The sequence below is a fragment of the Dendrobates tinctorius genome, unplaced genomic scaffold (genome assembly GCF_039654945.1).
Source record: "Dendrobates tinctorius isolate UK_male_01 unplaced genomic scaffold, ASM3965494v1 ptg000102l, whole genome shotgun sequence".
Lineage (NCBI taxonomy): Eukaryota > Metazoa > Chordata > Amphibia > Anura > Dendrobatidae > Dendrobates > Dendrobates tinctorius.
Window position 1 is genome coordinate 41,405,285 of NW_027361770.1, and position 27,088 is coordinate 41,432,372.

Here is a 27,088-nt window from a genome sequence, read left to right on the forward strand (position 1 = left end):
ATGCGGGACAACCGACAACAAAACAACACCGCAGTCGGCTAGTTTACATAAAGACGTATTTTTCTGTGGAATCAGTCTGCTTGGAGTGCACATAGACCAATAGACTAGACAGAGAATATGGAATAATGATTATGTAGACATATGGTCGTTATTATCTTCCGACCAACAGACCGTAGATAGGGAAAGGAAGACAAGCAAGCAGTTTTACGACAGAAATAGAGCAAAAATTGCACAAACTATGAATACCTGGCTACAGGCTATTGCAGCATTAGGATGTATTATGGGTCAAAAACATCCAGAACGCTGTTTTGAATTGTTTACTTATCAGGATCTAATATATAGCTTTTATAAATCTCATGGCGGTTCCGCCTGGAGGCGGTATGACGAGGAGTTCCGCAGGAGGCTGTCACTGCAGACTGATCTAGGCTGGGGAGTAAAAGCGACAGATTTTTGGCTACGATTGATGATGTCACAGAAACAGCCCCCCTTTTCATCCAGGACCACTAATTACTCTACAGCCACATGTCAGCACTCAGTGGTTGTACGAAAACCCGGGGCCTGTTGGCTATTTAACGAGGAAAACTGCTGTTTCCATGCGTCGTGCAGATATAGACACGACTGCTCAGCTTGCGAGGGGAAGACACTCAGCTTCAAGGTGTACCTGTCAAGCAAACAGAGCACTCGCAAGGTAAAACCCCGGTGAACGTAACCTCGATGTGCCCTTGGCTTAACCTTTATGCCAATAAAGAAGCGGCATGGCAACTTTACTCCAGCTTTAAAGATGTTTTTTTTCATCCCCTTCAAATTCAGCCAAACACCAATATTGGCGATGAACCTAAAATCTGCACGCGAATTCCCTGAAATTTTACATTAAAAGGTCCAAAAAGAGTTAGAACTAGGTAGAATGGGTGGCCCGTGTCAATCGTTGCCGTTCAAAAATATTAGAATATCATCATTAGGCATCGTTCCTAAAAAAGAACCCGGACAATATAGGTTCATCCATCATCTGTCTCACCCAAAAGGCAAATTGGTTAAGGATGCTATCCTCCCAGAGGAGGCTTCTGTAAAATACACATCGTTCGACAAGGTGGTCGAACTAGTCTGCAAAGCCGGGCTCGGTGCTCTGCTGGCGAAATCGGACATTGAGTCGGCATTCCGCCTATTACCCATGCACCCCGAATGCTTCCACTTGTTAGGTTGCAAGGTGGACCAGCACTATTATTTTGATATGTGCCTGCCGATGGGAGGTTCCATTTCGTGTAACTATTTCGAGCTATTCAGTACTTTCCTTGACTGGGTGGTCCTTTACGAAACAGGCAGTAATTCGCTAATTCACTACCTCGAAGATTTTTTGCTTGTCAGGCGAGAAAATTTTAAACTATGCTCCTTCCTTCTGGAAAAATTTAAATTTATATCTCGGCATTTCGGCGTACCGCTATCATCCAAAAAAAAACAGTTGTCCCATGTAATGTATTACCTTTCCTTGGCATCGAAATAGACACTAACGTAATAGTTTTTCGCTTATCAGCAGAAAAAAAACCAGAAGACATTGCAGATTATGGAAAGTTTCTGCGAGGTTAAAAAGTCAACCTCCAACAGATGCAATCCTTACTGGGTTTGCTGACATTTGCCTGCAGAGTATTGCCGGTCGGCAGAGTCTTGCACCGATTATCGCTATCGCTGATGACGAAAGTTATTGCTCAGCCGGGCCATAGAATTAGGTTCACTCGCTCCTTGAAAGCAGACTTACTGGTCTGGAAAACATTCCTAACATCTTACAATGGCCACACCTCCGTCATGGCACAAGAGACGTCAAGCAAGGACTTAGGGCTAGTGGTAGGCGGAAGTATCACAGATGGTTTTGTAGCAATTTACAAAAATCAATGGTGCAAAGGCAGCTGGTCGGAGTTATGGAAAACGTCAAGCTGGGGCCGCGATCCAGCCCTGTTAGAGATTTTTGCAATAGTATCATCAATTGAGCTATGGAGTACTTTGATGGAAAACAAGAACATCCGATTTTTTACGAAATATCCGGCAACCTCTAAAAGCTTAAACAATATGTTGCCAGCATCCCCGCACTTACTTGCTCTTTTACACCGGCTAGCACTTCTATGCCTAAAAAACACAACATCTGGTGTTGGGCAAGACTATCGTCGGGTGTGGATGATAATCTAGTTAACTCTGTTATCTACGGATTGGCAAACCTTCAGAGTCCTTCTCCCCAATGCTCAACCATCGGGCGTCCAGTGTCATCCATCCCTATGGGACACAGTGGCCAATCACTGATGCCCTTAATTTGAGCTTCAGTCACACCTGATAACTGGCAGGTCTACAGTAAAGCATGGGAAGAGTGGCGCTCCTTAATTCAGGGTAGGCTGGTCGATAAATGCGTTCGCGTGAGATGCGAGGTGTCGATAGAATTTTTGAATCGGCTCAAGGAAAGAGGCGCGTCAGGTACATCAGTGCAGCAGCATTTATCTGGAATAGCCTTTTTCTTTTAGCTAATGGGGTGGGTGGACATTACTCTGTCCTTTTTCATCAAACAAGTCGTTAAAGGCTGGAAAAGGCTTCAACCAAGTCAAGAATGTCGTCACCCTATATCACTGAGTCTATTGCATGATATTGTCACAATGTCTTTATCAGTGTGCAAGTCCCAATATGTTGCAAAATGTAATTGTCCTTCTTTGCGGATGTATTTAATAAACTGTGACCGACCTGTTTCAACCCATCTAGGCCTGTCGGTTTTTCATTACGGGTTTAACGGGAGGGGGGAAGGCACTGTTTAAGACACACGGGTCTTCGTAGTCTCTGCAGGAGAGAATATAAACAATGTTCTATTCCCTCACCCGGCAAGCAGTGCCCCCTTCATCAGAAGCCTCATCCTATCCTGAAATGCAGAGCCTTCAGAGGGAAATCCATGCAAGATTGGAAGAGTTTCCTGAAAAAAAATGATATCTGCTACAAGTGCTGTTCAGCTACAACTCATCTCGCCAAAGACTGCAAGATCAGTGTAAATTGCTCAGAATTTGGTACCACAGACCACAACACAGTGCTACATCCTAGTCCAGCTCCATGGGGTACACTGAACACTTCAACAGACAGTCAACATGGCAGAGAGGAAGGGAACACTGCTACAGTTACACCAGAGATCACTTTACAATGTACAGATTGCAAATGGTCAATAGACAGTAGGTCCTGCTCCAAAATCTACCTTGTCAGAGTCTACCCAAAGTGACAAAGCTGTAAAACTCCAAGTCATCTTGGATGATCAAAGTATCAGATTTTTTGGTTAGATCAACACTCTTTGACCTATTCAATATTAAAGGGCCAAGCACTCTCTACTCATTAAAAACATGTGCAGGTTCTGTGACGACAGCAGGCAGGAAGGCTACTGATTAACAGATTGAGTCCTTAGATGCGCACTTCAGCCTACCACACCACTACCTATATTCATTGAATGTCAAATTCCCAACAACAGATCTGAAATTCCTACTCCAGATGTAGCAATCTACCATGCTCACCTAAAACGTATAGCACACCTTTTCCCAGAACTTGACCACCATGTCCATATAATCTAGCTCTTGGGAAGAGATATCTTTCAAGTTCATAAAGTAAGAAGTCACATCAATGGGCCTCGCAATGCTCTTTATTTCCAATGGCTAGACCTAGGATGGGTTATAATAGGAGATATGTGCCTAGGACACATGCACTAACCTTACTCCATGCAAAGCATGCTTAAAAATACCCTGGAGAACAGTCGTCCATCTCTATTCCAACCCTGTAACAATGACTTCCATGTCAAGGAAATGCCACACAGCATCCAACTAGTCAACCTTCTAATAGACTCTACTCGTGAAAGCAGTATAACATCCACCAGCTATGAGGATCAGTTAGAGTGTACAGTATTCCAAAGAACATAAGACAATGAGGTGGCAATATCAATGGAAGACAAGTTGTTTTTAGAGATAATGGACAAGGAATTTGATAAAGATGAGACTAAAGGGCCCTTTACACATTGCGATATTGCTAGCAATATTGCTAAAGCGTCACTGATTTTGTGACGCAGCAGCGATATTGCTAGCGATATCGCTACTTGTGATACTTACCTCCGACCGGCTCCCCCGCTGGATATTGCTGGTCGCGCGAGATCGGCCTGGTCCATTTCTCATCGCCGGCTTCCTGCTGGCGCCGATGAGTGAGCCATGGATGCAGGCGGAAGACGGACACCCTCGCCGCGTCTGAAAGGTAAGAGCGACCGCTGAGCGCTGCTGCATCGCTAGTGAGATCTGCCTGTTTGGCAGCTCAGTAGCGACCATTTAGCGATGCACCAGCGATCCTGACAGCGCGTTTCGTAGTTGCTTTCATCAGGGGGCATACCGATACACTGTAAGAAGTGCAGTGTATAAAAGGGGCCGGGACCAATAGTGTGTAAGCCAGAAGTGACATACGCATTGCCGCGACAACGCCCACGCCAGCCGGCATACCTGACAACCGGGGCGGCGCCTAGAGGGAGGCTCAATGTAAGCGCCAGTGGCCACAGCATTGCCAGCCACCACAAGAGACACAGAAAGTTGACGGGCAGAGGGGGCGCACGGCACACATGCGTGCAGGACCACAGGTAGTAAATATATGGAAACTACTGACGACAATACCGATAATCATGAAAGCTGGTGTAGTCAAAAATATATAATGTGGCCTGTAAAAAATCATATAAAAAATCCCTTGACATTGATACAATCTATAGAGCAGACAGCACAAATAAAGGGACAACAGTAATGATGCTAGTAATAATGCATAGTAATTATTAACAAGGAACACCAATTCCCTTCTATGTAGCACAAGTGTGGTAAGTCTGTTTACATCACTATAGTTACACTTATTTAAATTACTGTGTCTTCAGTGCAGAGCTCCTCCAAGTGTCCTAGTGTGGAATCACTAGTCTTCTGGGACTTAACATAGAGGGAGCAAGGAGGATCTGGGTGAGGATTAAGTGATACAGACTGTTGGCTTGTGAGAATGGACCATGTGGAAGATTGGGTGGTGCTGCCAAGCATGATGGAAACATTATCTGCTATCCAACCGACCACCTGTTCCTACTGCTGTGGCTTCAGAAGTGATTTACCGTGTCTCTTTGAAACGTGAGACAGGAATCTATGTGTCATGGATGGGCGTATTTCTTGTGCTCCAGAAACAGGCATAGTTGCACCTGCCTCATGTCCTCGGCCTCTGCATGCATCATCATCATCATTTCTACTTCTCTGTCCCTTACTGCATGCCCTACACATTTTCTAATTGCTAGGTCTTTTGAAATTAAGTTTATTTTTAATAAAAAAAATTGTATCCAGAACAAATTTTCAATGATTTTTTTGAGTGTTATATACCACATAAATACTACAAATAGCGTAATACTCTATGGATGAGTAATTGAATCCAGAACATTTTTTCAACTCTTTTTTGGAGTGTTATATACCAACAAAATGTACCACAAAGCACGTAAAACTCTATGGATGAGTAATTCAGCGGTTTCTTGGAGTGTTATATACCACAGAAGTGTTATATACCACAGAGATGTTTCATCGGATAACACTCACTCCAATATTATACTATGGAGCAGTGCTGACTAGTGTTTATTTTCTCATGCCAAGTCAGTATGAGAAAAAAATAAGTGCATGCTACGATTGGCAGCGTATATCGGATGACGTGCCCCCATACAAGTCTGTAGGTGCATGCAATTAGATTGCACTCGGATGCGATTACCACGGACGATGGCAATGGAGGAGATGGAGAAATTAGTTTCACTTGTGCTGCCATTCTGCCATTCAAATTCAAATTCAAAGAAGCTTTATTGGCAATAAATTCACATTAGTTTTGCCAAAGCAAGTGTACAAAAGGGAATAGGGATAGGGACTGTAGAGATGTTGGGTAGGGGCTGTAGGAAAGGTGGATGGGGGCAGATCCAGGATGGGGCTATAGAAGTCCATGGCATAGGGAGGGTGGATGGGGGGATAGGGCAGATCCAGGGTGGGGCTACAGAAGTCCATGGCATAGGGAAGGTGGATGGGGGGCATGGGGCAGATCCAGGGTGGGGGCCATAGAAGTCCATGGCATATCATAGTTCTCTTTCTCGCAGTCTATGACATTCACTCACATATTGCGCTGCTATCTCCACTGCTCTCTTCTTCCCCCAGCCGGATATATGTTTTCTCTTCCTCCTTCATGGTGATGAAATCAGGGAAGAGATGTGAGAGTCTCCATTCTCTCATGCAAGAGGATTCGAGCACATTTCACTGACACTCATCTCGCGCTCGTAGCAGAGCTGGAGCTGTGTGTCATCATATCTCATTGGATGTTGTACACTTATGTGACCCTATTTGTAGTATATATTTTAAATTTTATGCAGCTCCCTTGTGCCATTAATTAATAAGGGGTTGGCCAGTAGCATTCAAGACTCTTAATTTAAAAAAAATTGATGCTGATGGAGGGATCATTGACCAGACCTGTTCATTAGCCTTCTCCAATTGAGCTTTCTTATGTGCAGCATTTTTCAATGGCTGATGGATATAACAGGTCAAATATTTCTGCATTAGCTGCCATAGACTAAAAGATCTGTGTGTGAGGAAAGCTGCTTGCGGGTGGCATTTCCCACAGAGAAAATCAGACATGAACCTGTAATACCTATATCATATTAAGGGCTCATACTCACATGCGAGAAACCCGAACGAGTCTCGCACGTGAATACTCAGCACTCTTGCCAGCACTCGGATCGGAGCGTTCAGCTGCATGTATTTCTATGCAGCTGCATGCTCCGCTCCCGAGTGCCGGCAGCAGTGCCGGGTATTGATGTGCGAGACTTGTCCGAGTTTCTCGCATGTGAGTATGAGCCCTAAGATTCACAAAATCAACTCCTCATCAGGACAAACCCCGATATCATGGTTTTTCTGATGAAGAAGTTGGAAAACTTTGAATGCATTGACGATCAAACTGCTTAAACTTGGATTTGCATCCCTTATTTTTTCTCCACGGCAGCACAGATTAACCCATTACTTCCAGTTTTGTTTCTTCCATTTTTCATCGTGGGTCTGCAGCAGCATTTAACTCTATCAGTGGTTGTGTGCCCACAATCGGATCAGGTGAGCACCACTGTGCATGTTCTTTTATTACTGTTTAACCCAGATAAGACCCTATTTGTGCTTTTTTTCCTTTCCAGCATTTGTCTCTTAATTATAAAATCAACTACTATATTTGTTAAAATAAAGTGGACAATCTCTAAGTTTCTGTGGAGCCCATAACTGAACCCCACATGTTGTTTTATCACTTTCCTTTGTAGAGATCACAGAAGTTTCTATGAAACAGATTAGCTCCTCCTATATCTAAAAGGTTCTGAAATTCGGAAACTGAGAGTACCTCTGTGATTTTCATCCGTAATCGATGATTTTCTGACTGCAGTCCTTCTAGTCGGGATGTGCTGGCTTGATTTACACTGGTAACTGATGTTGATGTCTTTGAATCTTCTTTTTTCTGATTTTGTGTGAAATGAAATCTTCTGTTCTGAGTTGCTGCATCAGGATTCGTCCTTAGGGTTATTAACTATAAAAATAAAACAATATTTTGTTATGTTGTATAAGAACCTACAGTACTGAGCAATCTTTCTTAACAGGCAGGTGTAACGTTAGGCTGGCTATTTAGGTCATTTTTGTCATCTGCAATGCATATGTAATGTGCTCAATGAGTGTAAGCTGAATTAAATATTTATACAAATAAACATTTCAATTATACATTAATAACTCCAGCAAGTTATTGTTTGTTGGACAAAAAAAATGTTTGTTTTTTCCTTTTCTGGAAAGGTATAGGCCTTGAACTGCTTAGAATTTACTCCACTTACAGAGGTTAGTAAAAATATTGGACTTTTCATTCTCTCATCCTCCAAAACGTTATATATTTGGTTTCACACATAGTGCTTTGTTGAAAAATGCCACTTTTATAGCATTTTTGTGTATGTTTTTTATTGCTGTTGCTGTTTAAATCAATGTTTTGTGCTAAATGTAATAAAAAAGCAATTTTTTTTATACTACAATCTTTATTGACCTCTTTGTGACATGTGGTGTAATAGTATGCACATGTCAGACTCCCCCTGCCGAAGCCTGCACCATTTCGGACACGACAGCTGATATATACAGCTGACATGTGCCCACAACAGCCACAGGTGGAATCACAATCCACCCGTGGCTGTTAAATAGTTAAATGCCGCTGTCAATCTCTGACAGCAGCATTTAACTTGCGCTTACAGAAAGCGCGTCACTAATCCCGCCCATCGGTGACCCTGTCACATGACCGTGGGTCACCAACGGGTTGGCATGACAACCAGAGGTCTGCGGTAGATCTCTGTGGTTGTCATTGCCACATTGCTATGAGCACCACCCCTTGGTCGGCACTCATAGCAAGTGAGCATTTCTGCTGCATACAGGCGATCTGATCATCACCTGTGTGTAGAAGAGGTGATCGAAGTACTGCAGCTTCTAGCCTCCCATGGAGACTATTGAAGCATGTATAAAGTAAAAAGAAGTTTTTAAAAGTATTAAAATATATATTAAATATAAAAGTTCAAATCACCCCCCTTTCGCTCCATTTAAAATAAAACAATAAAAAAATCAAATATTCACATATTTGGTATCGCCACAGTCAGAGTCTCCCAATGAATCAATATAAAAAAGAATTAACCCAAACACTAAACGGTGTAACGAGAAAAAAATTAAACGCCAGAATTAAGTTTTTAAAATTAAAAACGTCAGCTCAGCATGCAAAAAATAAGCATTCAACCAGCCCCAGATCACGAAAAATGGAGACAGAAGGTCTCGGAAAATGGCGCCATTTTTTTTTTCAGCAAATTTTGAATTTTTTTTCCACCACTTACAGTAAATAAAAAAGAACCTAGACATGTTTGGTGTCTATGAACTTGTAATGACCTGCAAAATCATAATGGCAGGTCAGTTTTAACATTTGGTGAACATGGTAAAAAACAAAAACAAAAAACAACTGTGGAATTGCACTTTTTTTGCAATTTCATCGCACTTGGAATTTTTTTCTCATTTAGCAGTTCACAATATGTTAAAACCAATGGTGTAGTTCAAAAATACAACTTGTCTTGCAAAAAAATAAGCCATCACATGGCCATATTGAGCAAAAAATAAAAAGATATGGCTTTGGGAATAATGGGAGCAAAAATCGAAAATGCAAAAACAGAAAATAGCCCGTGATTTAAGGGGTTTAAACAAAAAAATATATTTAGTAATCCTACAATTTTCACATTGGCCAATGGGGCTTTTTAGATTCTTACTTCCTGTCATTTCAGGAAGAGTTTACTGGAGTTTTATTTTATCTTTAGATAAGTTCCCATGATGAGTTTTTGATGAGTATATTTTTTATTGCGTAAAGAAACAGTGTATTATAGTTCCAGTAAAGTATACGGGATTTATAGAAATCTCATACCCACTTTGCTATTTTTGTGCTGTATACATTGACCAGTGGCGCATTTTTTAAATCTTTAATATGTTAGCTTCTCTTGTTGTTCATGTGCTGATTTTTCCAATAGCATCCACTAATCACAACAATATATTTTTAGCATGGTGGAAATTGACAATAAATATATAATATTTTATTATTTTTTATGTTCTCAAATTCGAGCTGAAATTCTCTGGATTGTATCTGAGCTATGACAGTAAAAAAGGTAAAAACTTGTCAAAGACCCTAAGATAGAAGTAAAACACTGTGTACATTAGAATAATAGTAGTCTACATATAATATGCTATTGGCACCATATACTTTAAATAGACTGTCTGCAAATTCAGGGACACGGGTGGGGACATTTGAAATAATTGTGGCTCATTAGTCAGGCGCCAGTGCCATCCTAAGCTCGCAGCTGTGCTAGTTCACCATGTAAATGAGTGGAACATTGATTTGGTCTTATTAGATTAGTTCTGCTTAATGAATAGGGAGCATCGCTAATTAATCTCTACTGTTGTCGGCAGTATCCAGTCTCCCATACGATGAAGACGGACAAAATATTTAGGATGAAAACTTTCTACAGCCCCTAAGAATAGGCAGACTGGTATCTAGGAACAGCTGGCAAGGACATGTGTGCATTTGCACTTTAAGTCCACTCAGTTTATGAAGCTACTATTAACTACAAAATCACTTGATAATCCTCTTGCAAAACGTGTAATCCACAAACAGACTATTTCTGTGTATGAAGAAGCAAAATAACAGATATAAAGATAGTAAAGGAATTTACCGGAGATACATGGAGGAAAATAGGACTGCGGGACAAAGCTTCTGCAACTGTGGTTGTAATATAGATGTTTTTATTAAAACACTGAAATCTCAGAACTGTTGATCATAAATTAAATTTGGTAAACTGATAAAGCGTAGCTCCAACTTCAAGGTTAAGTTCCCACAATGAGTTTTTGATGCTGTATATTTTCACCGTGTAAAAAACGCAACATCTTACATTTCCAGCACTGTTGATGGGGTTTATAGAAATCCAAAACATGTCACATTCTCCAGCGGGTACACTGAGTTTTATGTGCGGACTGCGGAAATGTACTAAAAATGCATGTAAACTATGCATGACTGTATCAATAAAGTTTTGTCAAAGCCAAATATCAGGATCGATCAAGTAGGTAATCCAGCTCAAACAGTCCCATAAAAACTTTTGATTTTATTGAAAAAAATTCTTTAAAATTCATAATCAATCCAGCACAGAAATCACAACCCCCCCAGTGTGGGAAAAATTATGTGGGCAGACGCGTTTCAAACCTTGCAGTTCTTAGTCCTTGCATACCATCATGAACCAAATACGACCTTATATACTACATCCTGTCTAGATGGGTGAGTTGACTTTTTGTACTTTCTTACATCAAATATCAGGATGCATCAAAAACAACACAATATTTATTTAAAACGTGACATACAAAAAAGACGAAAAACGCAATGTCAAAAAGCATAAAAACATGTAAAAAAAAGCAAAAAAAAAAAAAAGAAAGTAGCTTAATTTAGAAAATAGGTGCAGTATGCTGCAGAAAATCTGCAATATAAAAAACTCACCAAATAGTCATCGTGGGAACATAGTTTAACTCTTCTTTATCACTTTTGTGTTCCATGCTTTCAGTTATGTTTCCAAATGCCCCAAGTCCTAAGTTAACATGTAGACATGCTATACTCTATAATATGCCTTACTATTGGGCAGTTTCTGTATTATTTGAAGCCCCTGTAGACGTCTGGATTCTTTACTGAACATGTCAGTGTGTAATCTGTTTTATGTACAACTATTCCTGTTGTATCCAAGGCACTGTGACCCCGATTGATCGAAGCTTTTACAGCAGAACTGGTGTATAAAGCTTTGAAAAGTCACAAAATTTTTGCATAATGCAGAGCTGAGCAAAACTTTTACAACCTTTGGCATTCTCAAGCCATTTTTTTCCCGGTTTTGCCAAAATGGGTGGAGCTGGGGTGGGATGGAGCCCCGAAAGCAAGAACAGCATCAAAAATACAGGTCTTTACTGAATCAAGGCTTATGTTCTTTACATTCCAGAGAGTTATTTGTCATGTCAAGATGTTACTGGCCTTTCAGTGCTAACCCAAGTCTAATGGTTTAGCTAGATAGTTGTTAAAGTAATCCTCTAGTTTCTACTTACTAAGGAATCACGATCTTTTTTGCCTCATTTGTGGTTTAGTAATGTGCAATTTTAGAACATTTAAACCTTAATATTCTGGAAATAAGAAACAGATCTGAGGAGGCAGAATTGTAGAGTGAAGGATAAATCAGCAGCTTAAGGCTGAGTGCATACGGACTTTTTGGCCCTGCGGATTTTTTCGCAGAATGGAAGAAATCCGCAGGTCAAATGACCTGCATTTTTCCTGCGGATTTCTTCCATTTTTCATGCGGTTTTCTTGCGGTTTTTGTGCGGTTTTCCATTGCGGTTTTCCCCCTGCGGATTTGGTGACAGGGGAGATGGAAAACCGCACAAAAGAAGTAACATGCTGCGGATTTTGTACCACTGGAAAACCGTGCAGAAAAATCCGCAGCGTCTGCACAGCGGTTTTTTTTTTCCATTGATTTTAAGGCTACTGTACATCACAATGCGGATATGCAACGTTTCTGCGCGGTAAAATCCGCTGCGGAACCGCTGCAAATCTGCATCGTGTGCACACAGCCTCAAGGGGGTCTGGCACCCCAAAAACTGAAGTTGAACCTATTTAGACCTTTATATAGGGAACTTGGTCCCTATTAAAATGATACATGTACTGTAAATTTTAGTAAATGTTTTTGTTAGAAAAACAGTTTTATTAATATGGAAATGAGAGGGCTTTGGTGAACCATTAGCATGGCCAAAGGCTGGACGAACCTTTCTGCCCCTTCATCTACGATACTTTGCCTCTTTCCTCATGGTGATTGGCAGCACTTGCTTTGGAACGCAGGGTGCTCTAACTCCCCAGCCTTGCCCATACTGGCATTGGGGGGCAAGCACCACAGACTCAGGGTGCGCAGGGGTCCAGTTCTCATCCCTCTACTGGGCACGGCAGCCGCTCACTGCACACAGAACCACACAGCAGAGTCATGTGGCCACAACACAAGGTAGAAGGAGATGACAGTTTGCATTCACAGAAATTGTACTCATTCTAATCTGCCTCCCTGTCATCCTGTGTGTAGCGAATGGCTGCTGTATTCAAGACATTGTGCATGCAAAATTGTTAATGAAACACAGTTAGAAAAATGATTTTAAGCACAAAATACATGCATTTAAGTAAAAAAAAGAAATTGTCATCAAAGACAGACAATCTGCTTCTGGTCACCCCAAAGCCTTTAAATGTCCAGGCTCTCTCACTTCTATTATGCAGTGACGTTCTGAACTGTTACAGCATATTACTGCTGCCACACGTGGTGGTGTAGTTGCATGAGCACTGATCCGGCTGTTACAGACTTCCCATAGAGGAGGCACAGACTGTAATAAATACGTGCTGTGTACGCAGTAATAGCAAGAGCTAACTGCGGTTCCTCCTCCATGCAGCGGCCATATGATCAAAACAGGTAAAAAAAATAGCACTATCAATATAAATCGCTGTTACTAGCTTTGATCCTTACCAAAAAAATTCTGATATATAAAAATAATTGTTACAGAATGAGGGTGAAATTTTTCAGTGCATGTAAGGAAAAAAAACAAACAAAAGAAATGTACCTCATCCGAAATGGTGGGTAAACGGTCCTGTATTGAACTAGTTAACCAATTTTTTGTACAGAAATATTTTGATTTTGGTTCTTATAGGGGTTCTCCGAGAAGCAATCCAAGACGACTGCTGTCACATTTCATGCTGCAACCTATCATTGGCATACGTGAGTATGGTTTGCTGCCTGACAAAATTCTGCTAAAGAAATGTCTGTAAGTTACTGTATATTTCCTACAAAAAATAAAATATAGGGCCCACACACACCTTTATTATTGAATTTATGTACAGGTACACAAATACACTATGTGGCCAATATACAATTATACACATACACAATGGGTCAGCACTAGAGTTGAGCGATACCGTCCGATACTTCAAAGTATCGGATCGGAATGGATCGGCCGATCTTTAAAAAAAGTATCGGTATCGCCGATTCCGATACCGGAAGTCCCATTCAAGTCTATGGGACTTCCGGTATCGGAATAAGAAAAACCCTGTTTTTGCCTTGTACAGCCTCTCTGGGGTCTGTACGGGCCTTTCGGGGGGCTGTGCCGGCCTGCCAGGGGGTCTGTGCAGGCTCCGGTGGTCTGTGCCGGCCTGCCGGGGGGCTGTGCCGGCCTGCCGGTGGTCTGTGCAGGCTCCGGTGGGCTGTGCCGGCCTGCCGGGGGGCTGTGCCGGCCTGCCGGTGGTCTGTGCAGGCTCCGGGGGGCTGTGCCGGCCTGCCGGGGGGCTGTGCCGGCCTGCCGGTGGTCTGTGCAGGCTTCGGGGGTCTGTGCAGGCATCGTCCAATGGGACTACAAGTCCCATCGGGCGATGCCTGCTACCATGACAGTGATTGACACATTAGCCAATGATGGGACAGTAGTAGTCCCATCATCCGGCTAATGTGTTAAATGTTAAAAAAAAAAAAAAAAAAAAATACTACATACATACTACATGCATGCTACATACATACTACATACATACTACATGCTACATACATACTACATATATACTACATGCATGCTACATACATACTACATGCTACATACATACTACATGCTACATACATACTACATATAAACTACATACATACTACATACATGCTACATACATACTGCATGCTACATACATACTACATACATACTGCATGCTACATACATACTACATACATACTACATACATACTACATGCATGCTACATGCATGCTACATACATACTGCATGCTACATACATACTACATACATACTACATACATACTACATGCATGCTATATGCATGCTACATACATGCTACATGCATGCTACATACATACTACATGCTACATACATACCACATACATACTACATACATACTACATACATACTACATGCATGCTACATACATACTACATACATACTACATACATACTACATGCATGCTACATACATACTACATGCATGCTACATGCATGCTACATACATACCACATACATACTACATACATACTACATGCTACATACATACTACATATATACTACATGCATTCTACATACATGCTGCATGCTACATGCATGCTACATACATACTACATACATACTACATGCTACATACATACCACATATATACTACATACATACAATACATTCATACAATACATACATAGACATACAGTACATATAACATAGAGTAACATACTTACCAATACTTGTCACATTGTTCCCCGAAGCCATTGTCTTTTCCGGAATAAATATTAACATAACAAACCACAAAAATACTCACCCACGATCCGAAGCAGTCCACGAGTGTGTCCCACGACGATCTTGGGTAGAGAACTGCAGCATCAGATGATGCTGCCGTTCTCTACGGGCTGCAGGAATCCAATGACGGAAGGTAGGTATCCTTCCGCACTGTATTCCTCCGCCACTTAAAAAAAAAAAAAAGTCCCTAGTCTCACTTTATGCCATTGCTGTGTGGGAAATTCCCACGCAGCAATGGCATAAAGTGAGACTAGGGACTCTTTTTTTTTTTTTAAGTGGCGGAGGAATACAGTGCGGAAGGATACCTACCTTCCGTCATTGGATTCCTGCAGCCCGTAGAGAATGGCAGCATCATCTGATGCTGCAGTTCTCTACCCAAGATCGTCGTGGGACACACTCGTGGACTGCTTCGGATCGTGGGTGAGTATTTTTGTGGTTTGTTATGTTAATATTTATTCCGGAAAAGACAATGGCTTCGGGGAACAATGTGACAAGTATTGGTAAGTATGTTACTCTATGTTATATGTACTGTATGTCTATGTATGTATTGTATGAATGTATTGTATGTATGTAGTATATATGTGGTATGTATGTAGCATGTAGTATGTATGTAGTATGTATGTAGCATGCATGTAGCATGCAGTATGTATGTAGCATGCATGTAGTATATATGTAGTATGTATGTAGCATGCATGTAGTATATATGTAGTATGTATGTAGCATGTATGTAGTATGTATGTAGTATGCATGTGGTATGTATGTAGCATGTAGTATGTATGTAGCATGCATGTAGCATGCATGTAGTATGTATGTAGCATGCATGTAGTATGTATGTAGCATGCATGTAGTATGTATGTAGTATGTATGTAGTATGTATGTAGCATGCATGTAGTATGTATGTAGTATGTATGTAGCATGTAGCATGCATGTAGTATATATGTAGTATGTATGTAGCATGTAGTATGTATGTAGTATGTATGTGGTATGTATGTAGCATGTAGTATGTATGTAGCATGCATGTAGCATGCATGTAGTATGTATGTAGCATGCATGTAGTATGTATGTATGTAGTATGTATGTAGCATGCATGTAGTATGTATGTAGTATGTATGTAGTATGTATGTAGTATGTATGTAGCATGCAGTATGTATGTAGCATGTATGTAGCATGTATGTAGTATGTATGTAGTATATATGTAGTATGTATGTAGCATGTAGTATGTATGTAGCATGCATGTAGTATATATGTAGTATGTATGTAGCATGTAGTATGTATGTAGCATGCATGTAGTATATATGTAGTATGTATGTAGCATGTAGTATGTATGTAGCATGCATGTAGTATATATGTAGTATGTATGTAGCATGTAGTATGTATGTAGCATGCATGTAGTATATATGTAGTATGTATGTAGCATGTAGTATGTATGTAGTATTTTTTTTTTTTTTTTTTAACATTTAACACATTAGCCGGATGATGGGACTACTACTGTCCCATCATTGGCTAATGTGTCAATCACTGTCATGGTAGCAGGCATCGCCAGATGGGACTTGTAGTCCCATCGGACGATGCTTGCACAGACCCCCGGACATCAGCACAGCCCCCCGGCAGGCTGGCACAGCCCCCCGGCAGGCCGGTACAGACCCCCACAGGGTGCACAGACCACCGGCAGGCCGGCACAGCCCCCCGGCAGGCCGGTACAGACCCCCACAGGGTGCACAGACCACCGGCAGGCCGGCACAGCCCCCCGGCAGGCCGGTACCGACCCCGGGCAGTCCACACAGCCCCCCGGCAGGCCGGCAGAGACCCCCGGAAGGCCCGAAATGACGGCGCATCATGATGCGCACACACCGCGCATTATGATGACGTCAGGCCGTCAATCAACTTTGAACTTCCGATTCCGATGCCGAATTCCGATATTGAAAAAATATCGGAAGCCGGTATCGGAATTCCGATACAGCAAGTATCGGCCGATACCCGATACTTGCGGTATCGGAATGCTCAACACTAGTACTAGTCAGCACTGCAACTGCATCCATCCACATCAACGTGTACTAAAATATGGATGGTCACTATCCTGGGAAGCAGAAGGAAACAAGACAAGGTTTCAATTACAAGCTATGCCTGGTTTCCTTTCACTTCCGCAGTGCAGATGAGGCCTGGTTTGGCACATGGAGAGGTAGGACATATTTGAATGGGACCATCCATATTTAAGTACAACTTGACGTGGTTAGATGGCTTTTGGGCTCTTTGATCAAAAAACAATATCTTATGTTTTTAATGTTTGCAGCAATATTGGAATTCATGTATTCATTAAAGAAACACTCTCATCAAATATTTATCCTCTTATACAGTGGGTACTGAAAGTATTCAGACCCCTTTAATTTTTTGACTCTTTGTTTCATTGCAGCCATTTGGTAAATTCAAGAAAGTTCATTTTTTTTAATCATTAATGTACACTCTGCACCCCATCTTGAAAAAACAAACAGAAATATAGAAATGTTTGCTCTTTTATTAAAAAACAAAAACTGATAAATATCACATGGTCATAAGTATTCAAACCCTGTGCTCAGACACTCATAATTAAGTCACATGCTATCCATTTCCATGTGATCCACCTTGAGATGGTTCTACTGTTTCATTGGAGTCCAGCTGTGCTTAATTAAACTGTAGGACTTGATTTGTAAAGGCACACACCTGTCTATATAAGACCTCACAGCTCACAGTGCATGTCAGACCAAATGAGAATCATGAGGTCAAAGGAACTGGCCAAGGAGCTCAGAGACAGAATTGTTGCAAGGCACAGATCTGACAAAGGTTGCAAAAGACTTTCTGCAGTACTCAAAGTTCCTAAGAACACAGTGGCCTCCATAATCCTTAAATGGAAGAAATTTGGGACCACCAGATGTCTTCCTAGACCTGGCCATCCAACCGAACTGAGCAATCGTGGGAGAAGAGCCTTGGTAAGAGAGGTAAAGAAGAACCCAAACATCACTGTAGCTGAGCTCCACAGATGCAGTAGAGAGATGGGAGATAGCTCCACAAAGTCAACTGTCACTGCAGCCCTCCATCAGTGACAGAGTGGCCCAATGGAAGACTCTCCTCAGTGCCAGACATGAAAGCCCGGATAGAGTTTGCTAAAAAACACATGAAGGACTCCCATACTATGAGAAATAAGATTCTCTGGTTTGGTGAGACAAAGATAGAACTTTTTGGTGATAATTCTAAGCAGTATGTGTGGAGAAAACCAGGCACTGCTCATCACCTGTCCAATACAATCCCAACAGTGAAGCATGGTGGTGGCAGCATCATGCTACAGGGTGTTTTTCAGCTGCAGGGACAGGACGACTGGTTACAATTGAAGGAAACATGAATGCGGCCAAGTACAGAGATATCCTGGATGAAAACCTCTTTCAGAGTGCTCTGGACCTCAGACTTGGCCGAAGGTTGACATTCCAACAAGACAATGACCCTAAGCACACAGCTAAAATAACAAAGGATTGTCTTCAGAACAACTCTTTGACCATTCTTGACTGGCCAAGCGAGAGCCCTGACCTAAACCCAATTAAGCATCTCTGGAGAGACCTGAAAATGGCTGTCCACCAACGTTCACCATCCAACCTAACGGAACTGGAGAGAATTTGCAAGGAAGAATGGCAAAGGATTCCCAAATCCAGGTGTGAAAAACTTGTTGCATCATTCCCAAGAAGACTCATGGCTGTACTAGCTCAAAAGGGTGCTACTTATGACCATGTGATATTTCTGTTTTTCTTTTTTTAATACATTTGCAAAAATTTCTATATTTGTTTTTTTTCAGTCAAGATGGGGTGAAGAGAGCACATTAATGTGAAAAAAATGATCTTTTTTGAATTTATCAAACGGCTGCAATGAAACAGAGTGAAACATTTAAAGGGGTCTGAATACTTTCTGTACCCACAGTATACTGCAACCATCATATCATATAGCACATTGTACATACATTTGCTCATTTTGCTGCTTTACCCAGTTAGTTACTCTCTTTTCCATTAGGTCTTTGATATCACGTGTAGAGTTGAGCGATACCGTCCGATACTTCAAAGTATCGGATCGGAATGGATCGGCCGATCTTTAAAAAAAGTATCGGTATCGCCGATTCCGATACCGGAAGTCCCATTCAAGTCTATGGGACTTCCGGTATCGGAATAAGAAAAACCCTGTTTTTGCCTTGTACAGCCTCTCTGGGGTCTGTACGGGCCTTTCGGGGGGCTGTGCCGGCCTGCCAGGGGGTCTGTGCAGGCTCCGGTGGTCTGTGCCGGCCTGCCGGTGGTCTGTGCAGGCTCCGGTGGGCTGTGCCGGCCTGCCGGGGGGCTGTGCCGGCCTGCCGGTGGTCTGTGCAGGCTCCGGGGGGCTGTGCCGGCCTGCCGGGGGACTGTGCCGGCCTGCCGGTGGTCTGTGCAGGCTTCGGGGGTCTGTGCAGGCATCGTCCGATGGGACTACAAGTCCCATCGGGCGATGCCTGCTACCATGACAGTGATTGACACATTAGCCAATGATGGGACAGTAGTAGTCCCATCATCCGGCTAATGTGTTAAATGTTAAAAAAAAAAAAATACTACATACATACTACATGCATGCTACATACATACTACATACATACTACATGCTACATACATACTACATATATACTACATGCATGCTACATACATACTACATGCTACATACATACTACATGCTACATACATACTACATATAAACTACATACATACTACATACATGCTACATACATACTGCATGCTACATACATACTACATACATACTGCATGCTACATACATACTACATACATACTACATACATACTACATGCATGCTACATGCATGCTACATACATACTGCATGCTACATACATACTACATACATACTACATACATACTACATGCATGCTATATGCATGCTACATACATGCTACATGCATGCTACATACATACTACATGCTACATACATACCACATACATACTACATACATACTACATACATACTACATGCATGCTACATACATACTACATACATACTACATACATACTACATGCATGCTACATACATACTACATGCATGCTACATACATACTACATGCTACATACATACCACATACATACTACATACATACTACATGCTACATACATACTACATATATACTACATGCATGCTACATACATACTGCATGCTACATGCATGCTACATACATACTACATACATACTACATGCTACATACATACCACATATATACTACATACATACAATACATTCATACAATACATACATAGACATGCAGTACATATAACATAGAGTAACATACTTACCAATACTTGTCACATTGTTCCCCGAAGCCATTGTCTTTTCCGGAATAAATATTAACATAACAAACCACAAAAATACTCACCCACGATCCGAAGCAGTCCACGAGTGTGTCCCACGACGATCTTGGGTAGAGAACTGCAGCATCAGATGATGCTGCCGTTCTCTACGGGCTGCAGGAATCCAATGACGGAAGGTAGGTATCCTTCCGCACTGTATTCCTCCGCCACTTAAAAAAAAAAGTCCCTAGTCTCACTTTATGCCATTGCTGTGTGGGAAATTCCCACGCAGCAATGGCATAAAGTGAGACTAGGGACTCTTTTTTTTTTTTAAGTGGCGGAGGAATACAGTGCGGAAGGATACCTACCTTCCGTCATTGGATTCCTGCAGCCTGTAGAGAACGGCAGCATCATCTGATGCTGCCGTTCTCTACCCAAGATCGTCGTGGGACACACTCGTGGACTGCTTCGGATCGTGGGTGAGTATTTTTGTGGTTTGTTATGTTAATATTTATTCCGGAAAAGACAATGGCTTCGGGGAACAATGTGACAAGTATTGGTAAGTATGTTACTCTATGTTATATGTACTGTATGTCTATGTATGTATTGTATGAATGTATTGTATGTATGTAGTATATATGTGGTATGTATGTAGCATGTAGTATGTATGTAGTATGTATGTAGCATGCATGTAGCATGCAGTATGTATGTAGCATGCATGTAGTATATATGTAGTATGTATGTAGCATGCATGTAGTATATATGTAGTATGTATGTAGCATGTATGTAGTATGTATGTAGTATGTATGTGGTATGTATGTAGCATGTAGTATGTATGTAGCATGCATGTAGTATGCATGTAGTATGTATGTAGCATGCATGTAGTATGTATGTAGCATGCATGTAGTATGTATGTAGTATGTATGTAGTATGTATGTAGCATGCATGTAGTATGTATGTAGTATGTATGTAGCATGTAGCATGCATGTAGTATATATGTAGTATGTATGTAGCATGTAGTATGTATGTAGTATGTATGTAGTATGTATGTGGTATGTATGTAGCATGTAGTATGTATGTAGCATGCATGTAGCATGCATGTAGTATGTATGTAGCATGCATGTAGTATGTATGTATGTAGTATGTATGTAGCATGCATGTAGTATGTATGTAGTATGTATGTAGTATGTATGTAGTATGTATGTAGCATGCATTATGTAGCATGTATGTAGCATGTATGTAGTATGTATGTAGTATATATGTAGTATGTATGTAGCATGTAGTATGTATGTAGCATGCATGTAGTATATATGTAGTATGTATGTAGCATGTAGTATGTATGTAGCATGCATGTAGTATATATGTAGTATGTATGTAGCATGTAGTATGTATGTAGCATGCACGTAGTATATATGTAGTATGTATGTAGCATGTAGTATGTATGTAGCATGCATGTAGTATATATGTAGTATGTATGTAGCATGTAGTATGTATGTAGTATTTTTTTTTTTTTTTTTTTTTTAACATTTAACACATTAGCCGGATGATGTTACTACTACTGTCCCATCATTGGCTAATGTGTCAATCACTGTCATGGTAGCAGGCATCGCCAGATGGGACTTGTAGTCCCATCGGACGATGCTTGCACAGACCCCCGGACATCAGCACAGCCCCCCGGCAGGCCGGCACAGCCCCCCGGCAGGCCGGTACAGACCCCCACAGGGTGCACAGACCACCAGCAGGCCGGCACACCCCCCCGGCAGGCCGGTACAGACCCCCACAGGGTGCACAGACCACCGGCAGGCCGGCACAGCCCCCCGGCAGGCCGGTACCGACCCCGGGCAGTCCACACAGCCCCCCGGCAGGCCGGCAGAGACCCCCGGAAGGCCCGAAATGACGGCGCATCATGATGCGCACACACCGCGCATCATGATGACGTCAGGCCGTCAATCAACTTTGAACTTCCGATTCCGATGCCGAATTCCGATATTGAAAAAATATCGGAAGCCGGTATCGGAATTCCGATACAGCAAGTATCGGCCGATACCCGATACTTGCGGTATCGGAATGCTCAACACTAATCACGTGATTAAATACAGACTGGCTGAATCCTTCTAAGCTATATGTAGAAAAAGGAAATCTCTTTTCCCTTCATGAATGTCACTGAAAAAGTCAGGGGGGAGGAGCAGAGCAGCTGGGTCAGAAGTTGAAGAAGGGGGAAGCTGAGCTGCCAGGGATTTTGCAGTGATGTAGAATTGTAGTTCTTAAGATGACTAATGCAGGGAAAAAAGACTTCCTGTTTCTACAAAGAGCTTAGAATGATTCAGCTACTCTGGGGAAAATGAGTAGTTTACAGCAAAGCACACAGACCTAGGGTCCCGTTTCACTTAGCGACGCACCAGCGATCCCGACAACGATGTGACCTGGTAGGGATCGCTGGTGCGTCGCTAAATGATCGCTAGTAAGCTGCCAAACAGGCAGATCTCTTCAGCGATGCAGCAACGATCCAACGATCAAACATAGCGATGCATGCTGGCCAGCGGGATGCCTACGACGAAAAAATGGCCCAGGACATTCCTGCAAGATCAGCGATATCCAGCAGGGGGGCCGGTTGCCTCTATGTGTCACACATAGCAAGATTGCAGGCGAGATTGCTGTTGCATCACAAAATTGGTGACGCATTAGCAATCTCGCTAGCAATCTCGCTATGTGAGATGGGGCCTTAAGGCCGACTTCACATTTGCGTTCCGCAGAGCTGCTCAGGGCTGCGTAGTTCCTCTTTGAAACTCTGCCCATTGCCGCACCTCCTCCATTCAGCTCCACCTACGTCTGCATGCGGCCTGCGTATCTATCTTTAACATTGGGTACGCAGGCTGTGCGGATGTATGCGGATGCTTCGGCATGTGTCATTTTGATGTTGCAGCGACCAGCGTAGAACGCAACATGTTGAAATTTGTTGCGGTCGCCGCATCGTCAAAACGACGCATGCGGGCGCATCCACATACATCCGCACGGCATACGTACCCAATGTTAAAGATAGGTACGCAGGCCACATGCAGACGTAGGCGGAGCTGACCGGAGGAGATGCAGCAGTGGGCGGAGCTTCACAGAGGAACTATGCAGCCCTCCGCAGCTCTGCTGAACGCTAGAGTGAAACTAGCCTTAAACGGCAGAGCAGGCATTTTTTTATTCTCCTGCTCCATGTCCTGTTGTAAACCTAGAATTATAGAACGGTAGAGTTGGAAGGGACCTCCTGGGCCATCTGGTCCAACCCCTTGCTCAATGCAGGATTCACTAAATCATCCCAGACAGATGTCTGTCCAGCCTCTGTTTGAAGACTTCTATTGAAGGAGAACTGTTTGGGTGAGTGAGCAAATAAGTTACAGTACCTAATAAGTGCCTAGGATGGGTTTCAGCAGGAAATAGGAGACATCACCATCATGGATTATTTCGTGAACAACACCTTTTATGATCTCACAGTTCACTTATACATGCTGAAAACTTTAAAAAAAACTTTGAAACTATGACTGGTCAAAAACAAGTTAAAATTTAATTTTGCTAACTGATGCTCTTTCAGAGAATACATAGTAAGAATTGTTCCTGAACAAAATTATTACGTACAGTAGGTTTATGTTGAAAAAAAAAACTGAGAGCTCTGCCTCCAGGTACAGATTGGCCATCTGGCAATTCTGCCAGATTCCAGTTCAGCTGCTTGTCCGGAAGTGTGTGGGGGCACGACTATTAGGAAGAAGTTTAGGAGAAACACTATTGCTGTCCAAGGGCAGAAAGGGGGCACTGATACTGTGTGGGCAAAAGAGGAGGATACTATTACTGTGCTGGACATAGAGGAGGTATTATTACTGAAGAGGGCACTGGTTCTAGCACTATATGTTTTGAGAAAAGGCCCCATCATACTTAGCGATGCACCAGCGATTCCGACAACGATATGACGTGGTCAGGATCGCTGGTACATCGCTAACTGGTCGTAAGTGAGTTGCCAAACAGGCAGATCTCACCAGCGACATAGCAGCGGTCGGCAGTCACTACTTACCTGTCAGACGAGGTGATGAAGACGTCCTCCCACCCACGTCCACGCGTCGCTTGTCTCCACAGCAGGAAGCTCAGAAGGAAGCTGACGACAAGAAATGGTCCAGGACATTCTCGAGCGATCAACGATAACCAGCGGGGGAGCCAGTCGGAGGTAAGTATCACACATAGCGATATCGCTGCTACGTCACAAAACCAGTGACGTTATAGCGATATTGCTAGCGATATCGCTTAGTGTGACGGGCCCTTAAAACTGGGGGATTATAAGGAGGTTGATAGAAAAGTGATAAGGCAAAGATGTTTTTGCTTGGATGTATGAATTGGTCATGGCCATCTGGGCTGAATGGGAAATAAAAGGGAAAGTAAGTGACTATGAACATCACAGTCATAGGATTTAACTGTCCAATATACACATATACAGTGCCTATATAAAAGTATTCAGAACCTATTAACTTTTCCACATTTTTTCATGTTCCACCCACAAACTTAAATGTATTTTATTGGGATTTTATGTGATATACCAACATTAAGAAGCAATGTGAAGTGTAAGACATGATACGTGGTTTTCTAAATATTTTAAAAATATAAATCTGAAAATTGTGATGTGCAGTTGTGTTCAGCCTCTATGACTTGATACTTTGAAGGACCACTTTTTGCTACAATTATTGCTGCAAGTCTTTTGGGGTATATCTCTACCAGCTTTTCACATCTACAAGCTGAAATTTTTGTCCATTCTGCTTTGCAAACTCTAGCTCAGTGAGATTGAAAGGAGAGAGTCTGTGAACAGCAATTTTCAATTCTTGGCACAGATTCTCAATGGGATTTAGTTATGGACTTTGACTGGGCAATTCAAACACATTACTTTGCTTTTATCAAATATATTCCATTGTACAGTAGGTTTGGGTGTATGTGTAGAGCTGTTCTCTTGCTGGAAAATGAACCTATGACCCAGTTTTAAGTATTTTGCAGCCTCTAACAAGGCTGTCCTGTTTTTAGCTCCATCCATTTTCCCATCAACTTACACTAAATTCCCTGTCCTTGCTGAGGAAAAGCATCTCCATAGCATAATGATGCCACCACCATGTTTGACGGTGGAGAAGGTGTTTTCTGGATCATATGCAATGATAGTTTTTCCACAAACATGGTAATTTGGTTTTAACCCAAAACATGTTACTTTGGTCTCATCTGATCAGAGCATCATTGTTTACATAGTATATTCAAAAACAAAATCACCTAGGAGACCAAAATGCTTCAAATAATAAATACATCCAAAATGAACAGAAGCTAAGTCTAAAATTATATATCTTTATTGCAAAATATTCATAAAAACATCAAAACATGTAAAAAGGGTGGAGGACATAGCAACAGAGTCACCGCATCAAGGGTAAATAGCAATATCAACAATGCGTGCTGAATAAATATATCCATGAAATAAGTTGGTTGTGTGCAAAAATGCAGAGAGATCAAAAAAGTGCCATCAGATTGAGCCATATAAGTATGTGCCAATGATTGTTGTATAGTAAATGCAAAATTGCACAAAGAAAATAAATAAACTCCATGGAAATAGTAATTTTCAAAACACCAAACAGGGGTAACTGGTATCAAGAACCGTCTGGAAACAATTGCATGCAAGTGCAAATAACAATGTGTAAAAATATACCCCAAGGCTGGAAATGAAGAAAGGTTTGAAAGATTATGGCATATTTACCTTAATAGCGGGCAGGAAGACCCCGACGCGCGTTTCGCGGTAGCTTTATCAAGGGGCCTTGATAAAGCTACCGCGAAACACGCGTCGGGGTCTTCCTGCCCGCTATTAAGGTAAATATGCCATAATCTTTCAAACCTTTCTTCATTTCCAGCCTTGGGGTATATTTTTACACATTGTTATTTGCACTTGCATGCAATTGTTTCCAGACGGTTCTTGATACCAGTTACCCCTGTTTGGTGTTTTGAAAACCACCATGGTTACTTACCGGTAGCCGTTTTTTCCGGAACCCATGACAGCACCACATGAGAGAGGGATCCGCCCCGCCAGGACAGGAACCTACTGAGACATAAGGGGCGGCACCTCTCCCCCGCTTCAGTTGGGTTACAGAGCATTGAGAGGACTTCCCGGTTAGTTACATGTTTATCCAACACCACAACACTCAAAACACCCTACTAATTGTGCACACCATACAGTGAAAAAGGGGGGGAATGTACGGGTGCTGTCATGGGTTCCGGAAAAACCGGCTACCGGTAAGTAACCATGGTGGTTTTCCCTTCACCCATGACAGCACCACATGAGAGATTTTTGGAGACTTCGAAACACCTTAGGGAGGGACCACCGCTTGCAGCACCCTTCTACCAAAGGTTAAGTCAGCAGAGGAGGATAGATTTAATCTATAGTGCTTAAAGAAGGTTGAAGGTGAGGCCCAGGTAGCGGCCTTACAAATTTGTTCGATTGATACCTCTGCCTTTTCAGCCCAGGAGGTCGCCACGGCTCTGGTGGAATGAGCCTTGATGCCGTCAGGAATCGGGATACCACTAGCTGAATAGGCTACACTAATGGCTTCCCTGATCCATCTAGCAATAGTCCCTTTTGAAACCCCATAGCCTTTCCTGGCACCCTGAAAAGCTACGAATAGGGACTGTGACCTCCTCCACTGGCTAGTGGCAGATATATATTCTACAAGAGCTCTTTTAACATCCAGACTATGGAATTTTTCCTCCCCCAGATTTTTTGGATTTTCGCAAAAGGATGGAAGAACAATTTCCTGACCCCGATGGAAAT

General features: G+C 42.1%; 1 protein-coding gene across 1 annotated transcript in view; it reads right to left on the bottom strand.

Moving 5' to 3' along the window:
- GABBR2 (gamma-aminobutyric acid type B receptor subunit 2) overlaps positions 1-27,088 on the bottom strand; it is a 1,198,492-nt gene that overhangs the window by 78,971 nt on the left and 1,092,433 nt on the right. Inside the window, exon 16 of the mRNA XM_073587861.1 lies at positions 7,405-7,587. Coding sequence (XP_073443962.1) covers positions 7,405-7,587 — 183 coding nt within the window. The remainder of the gene's footprint in view (positions 1-7,404; positions 7,588-27,088) is intronic.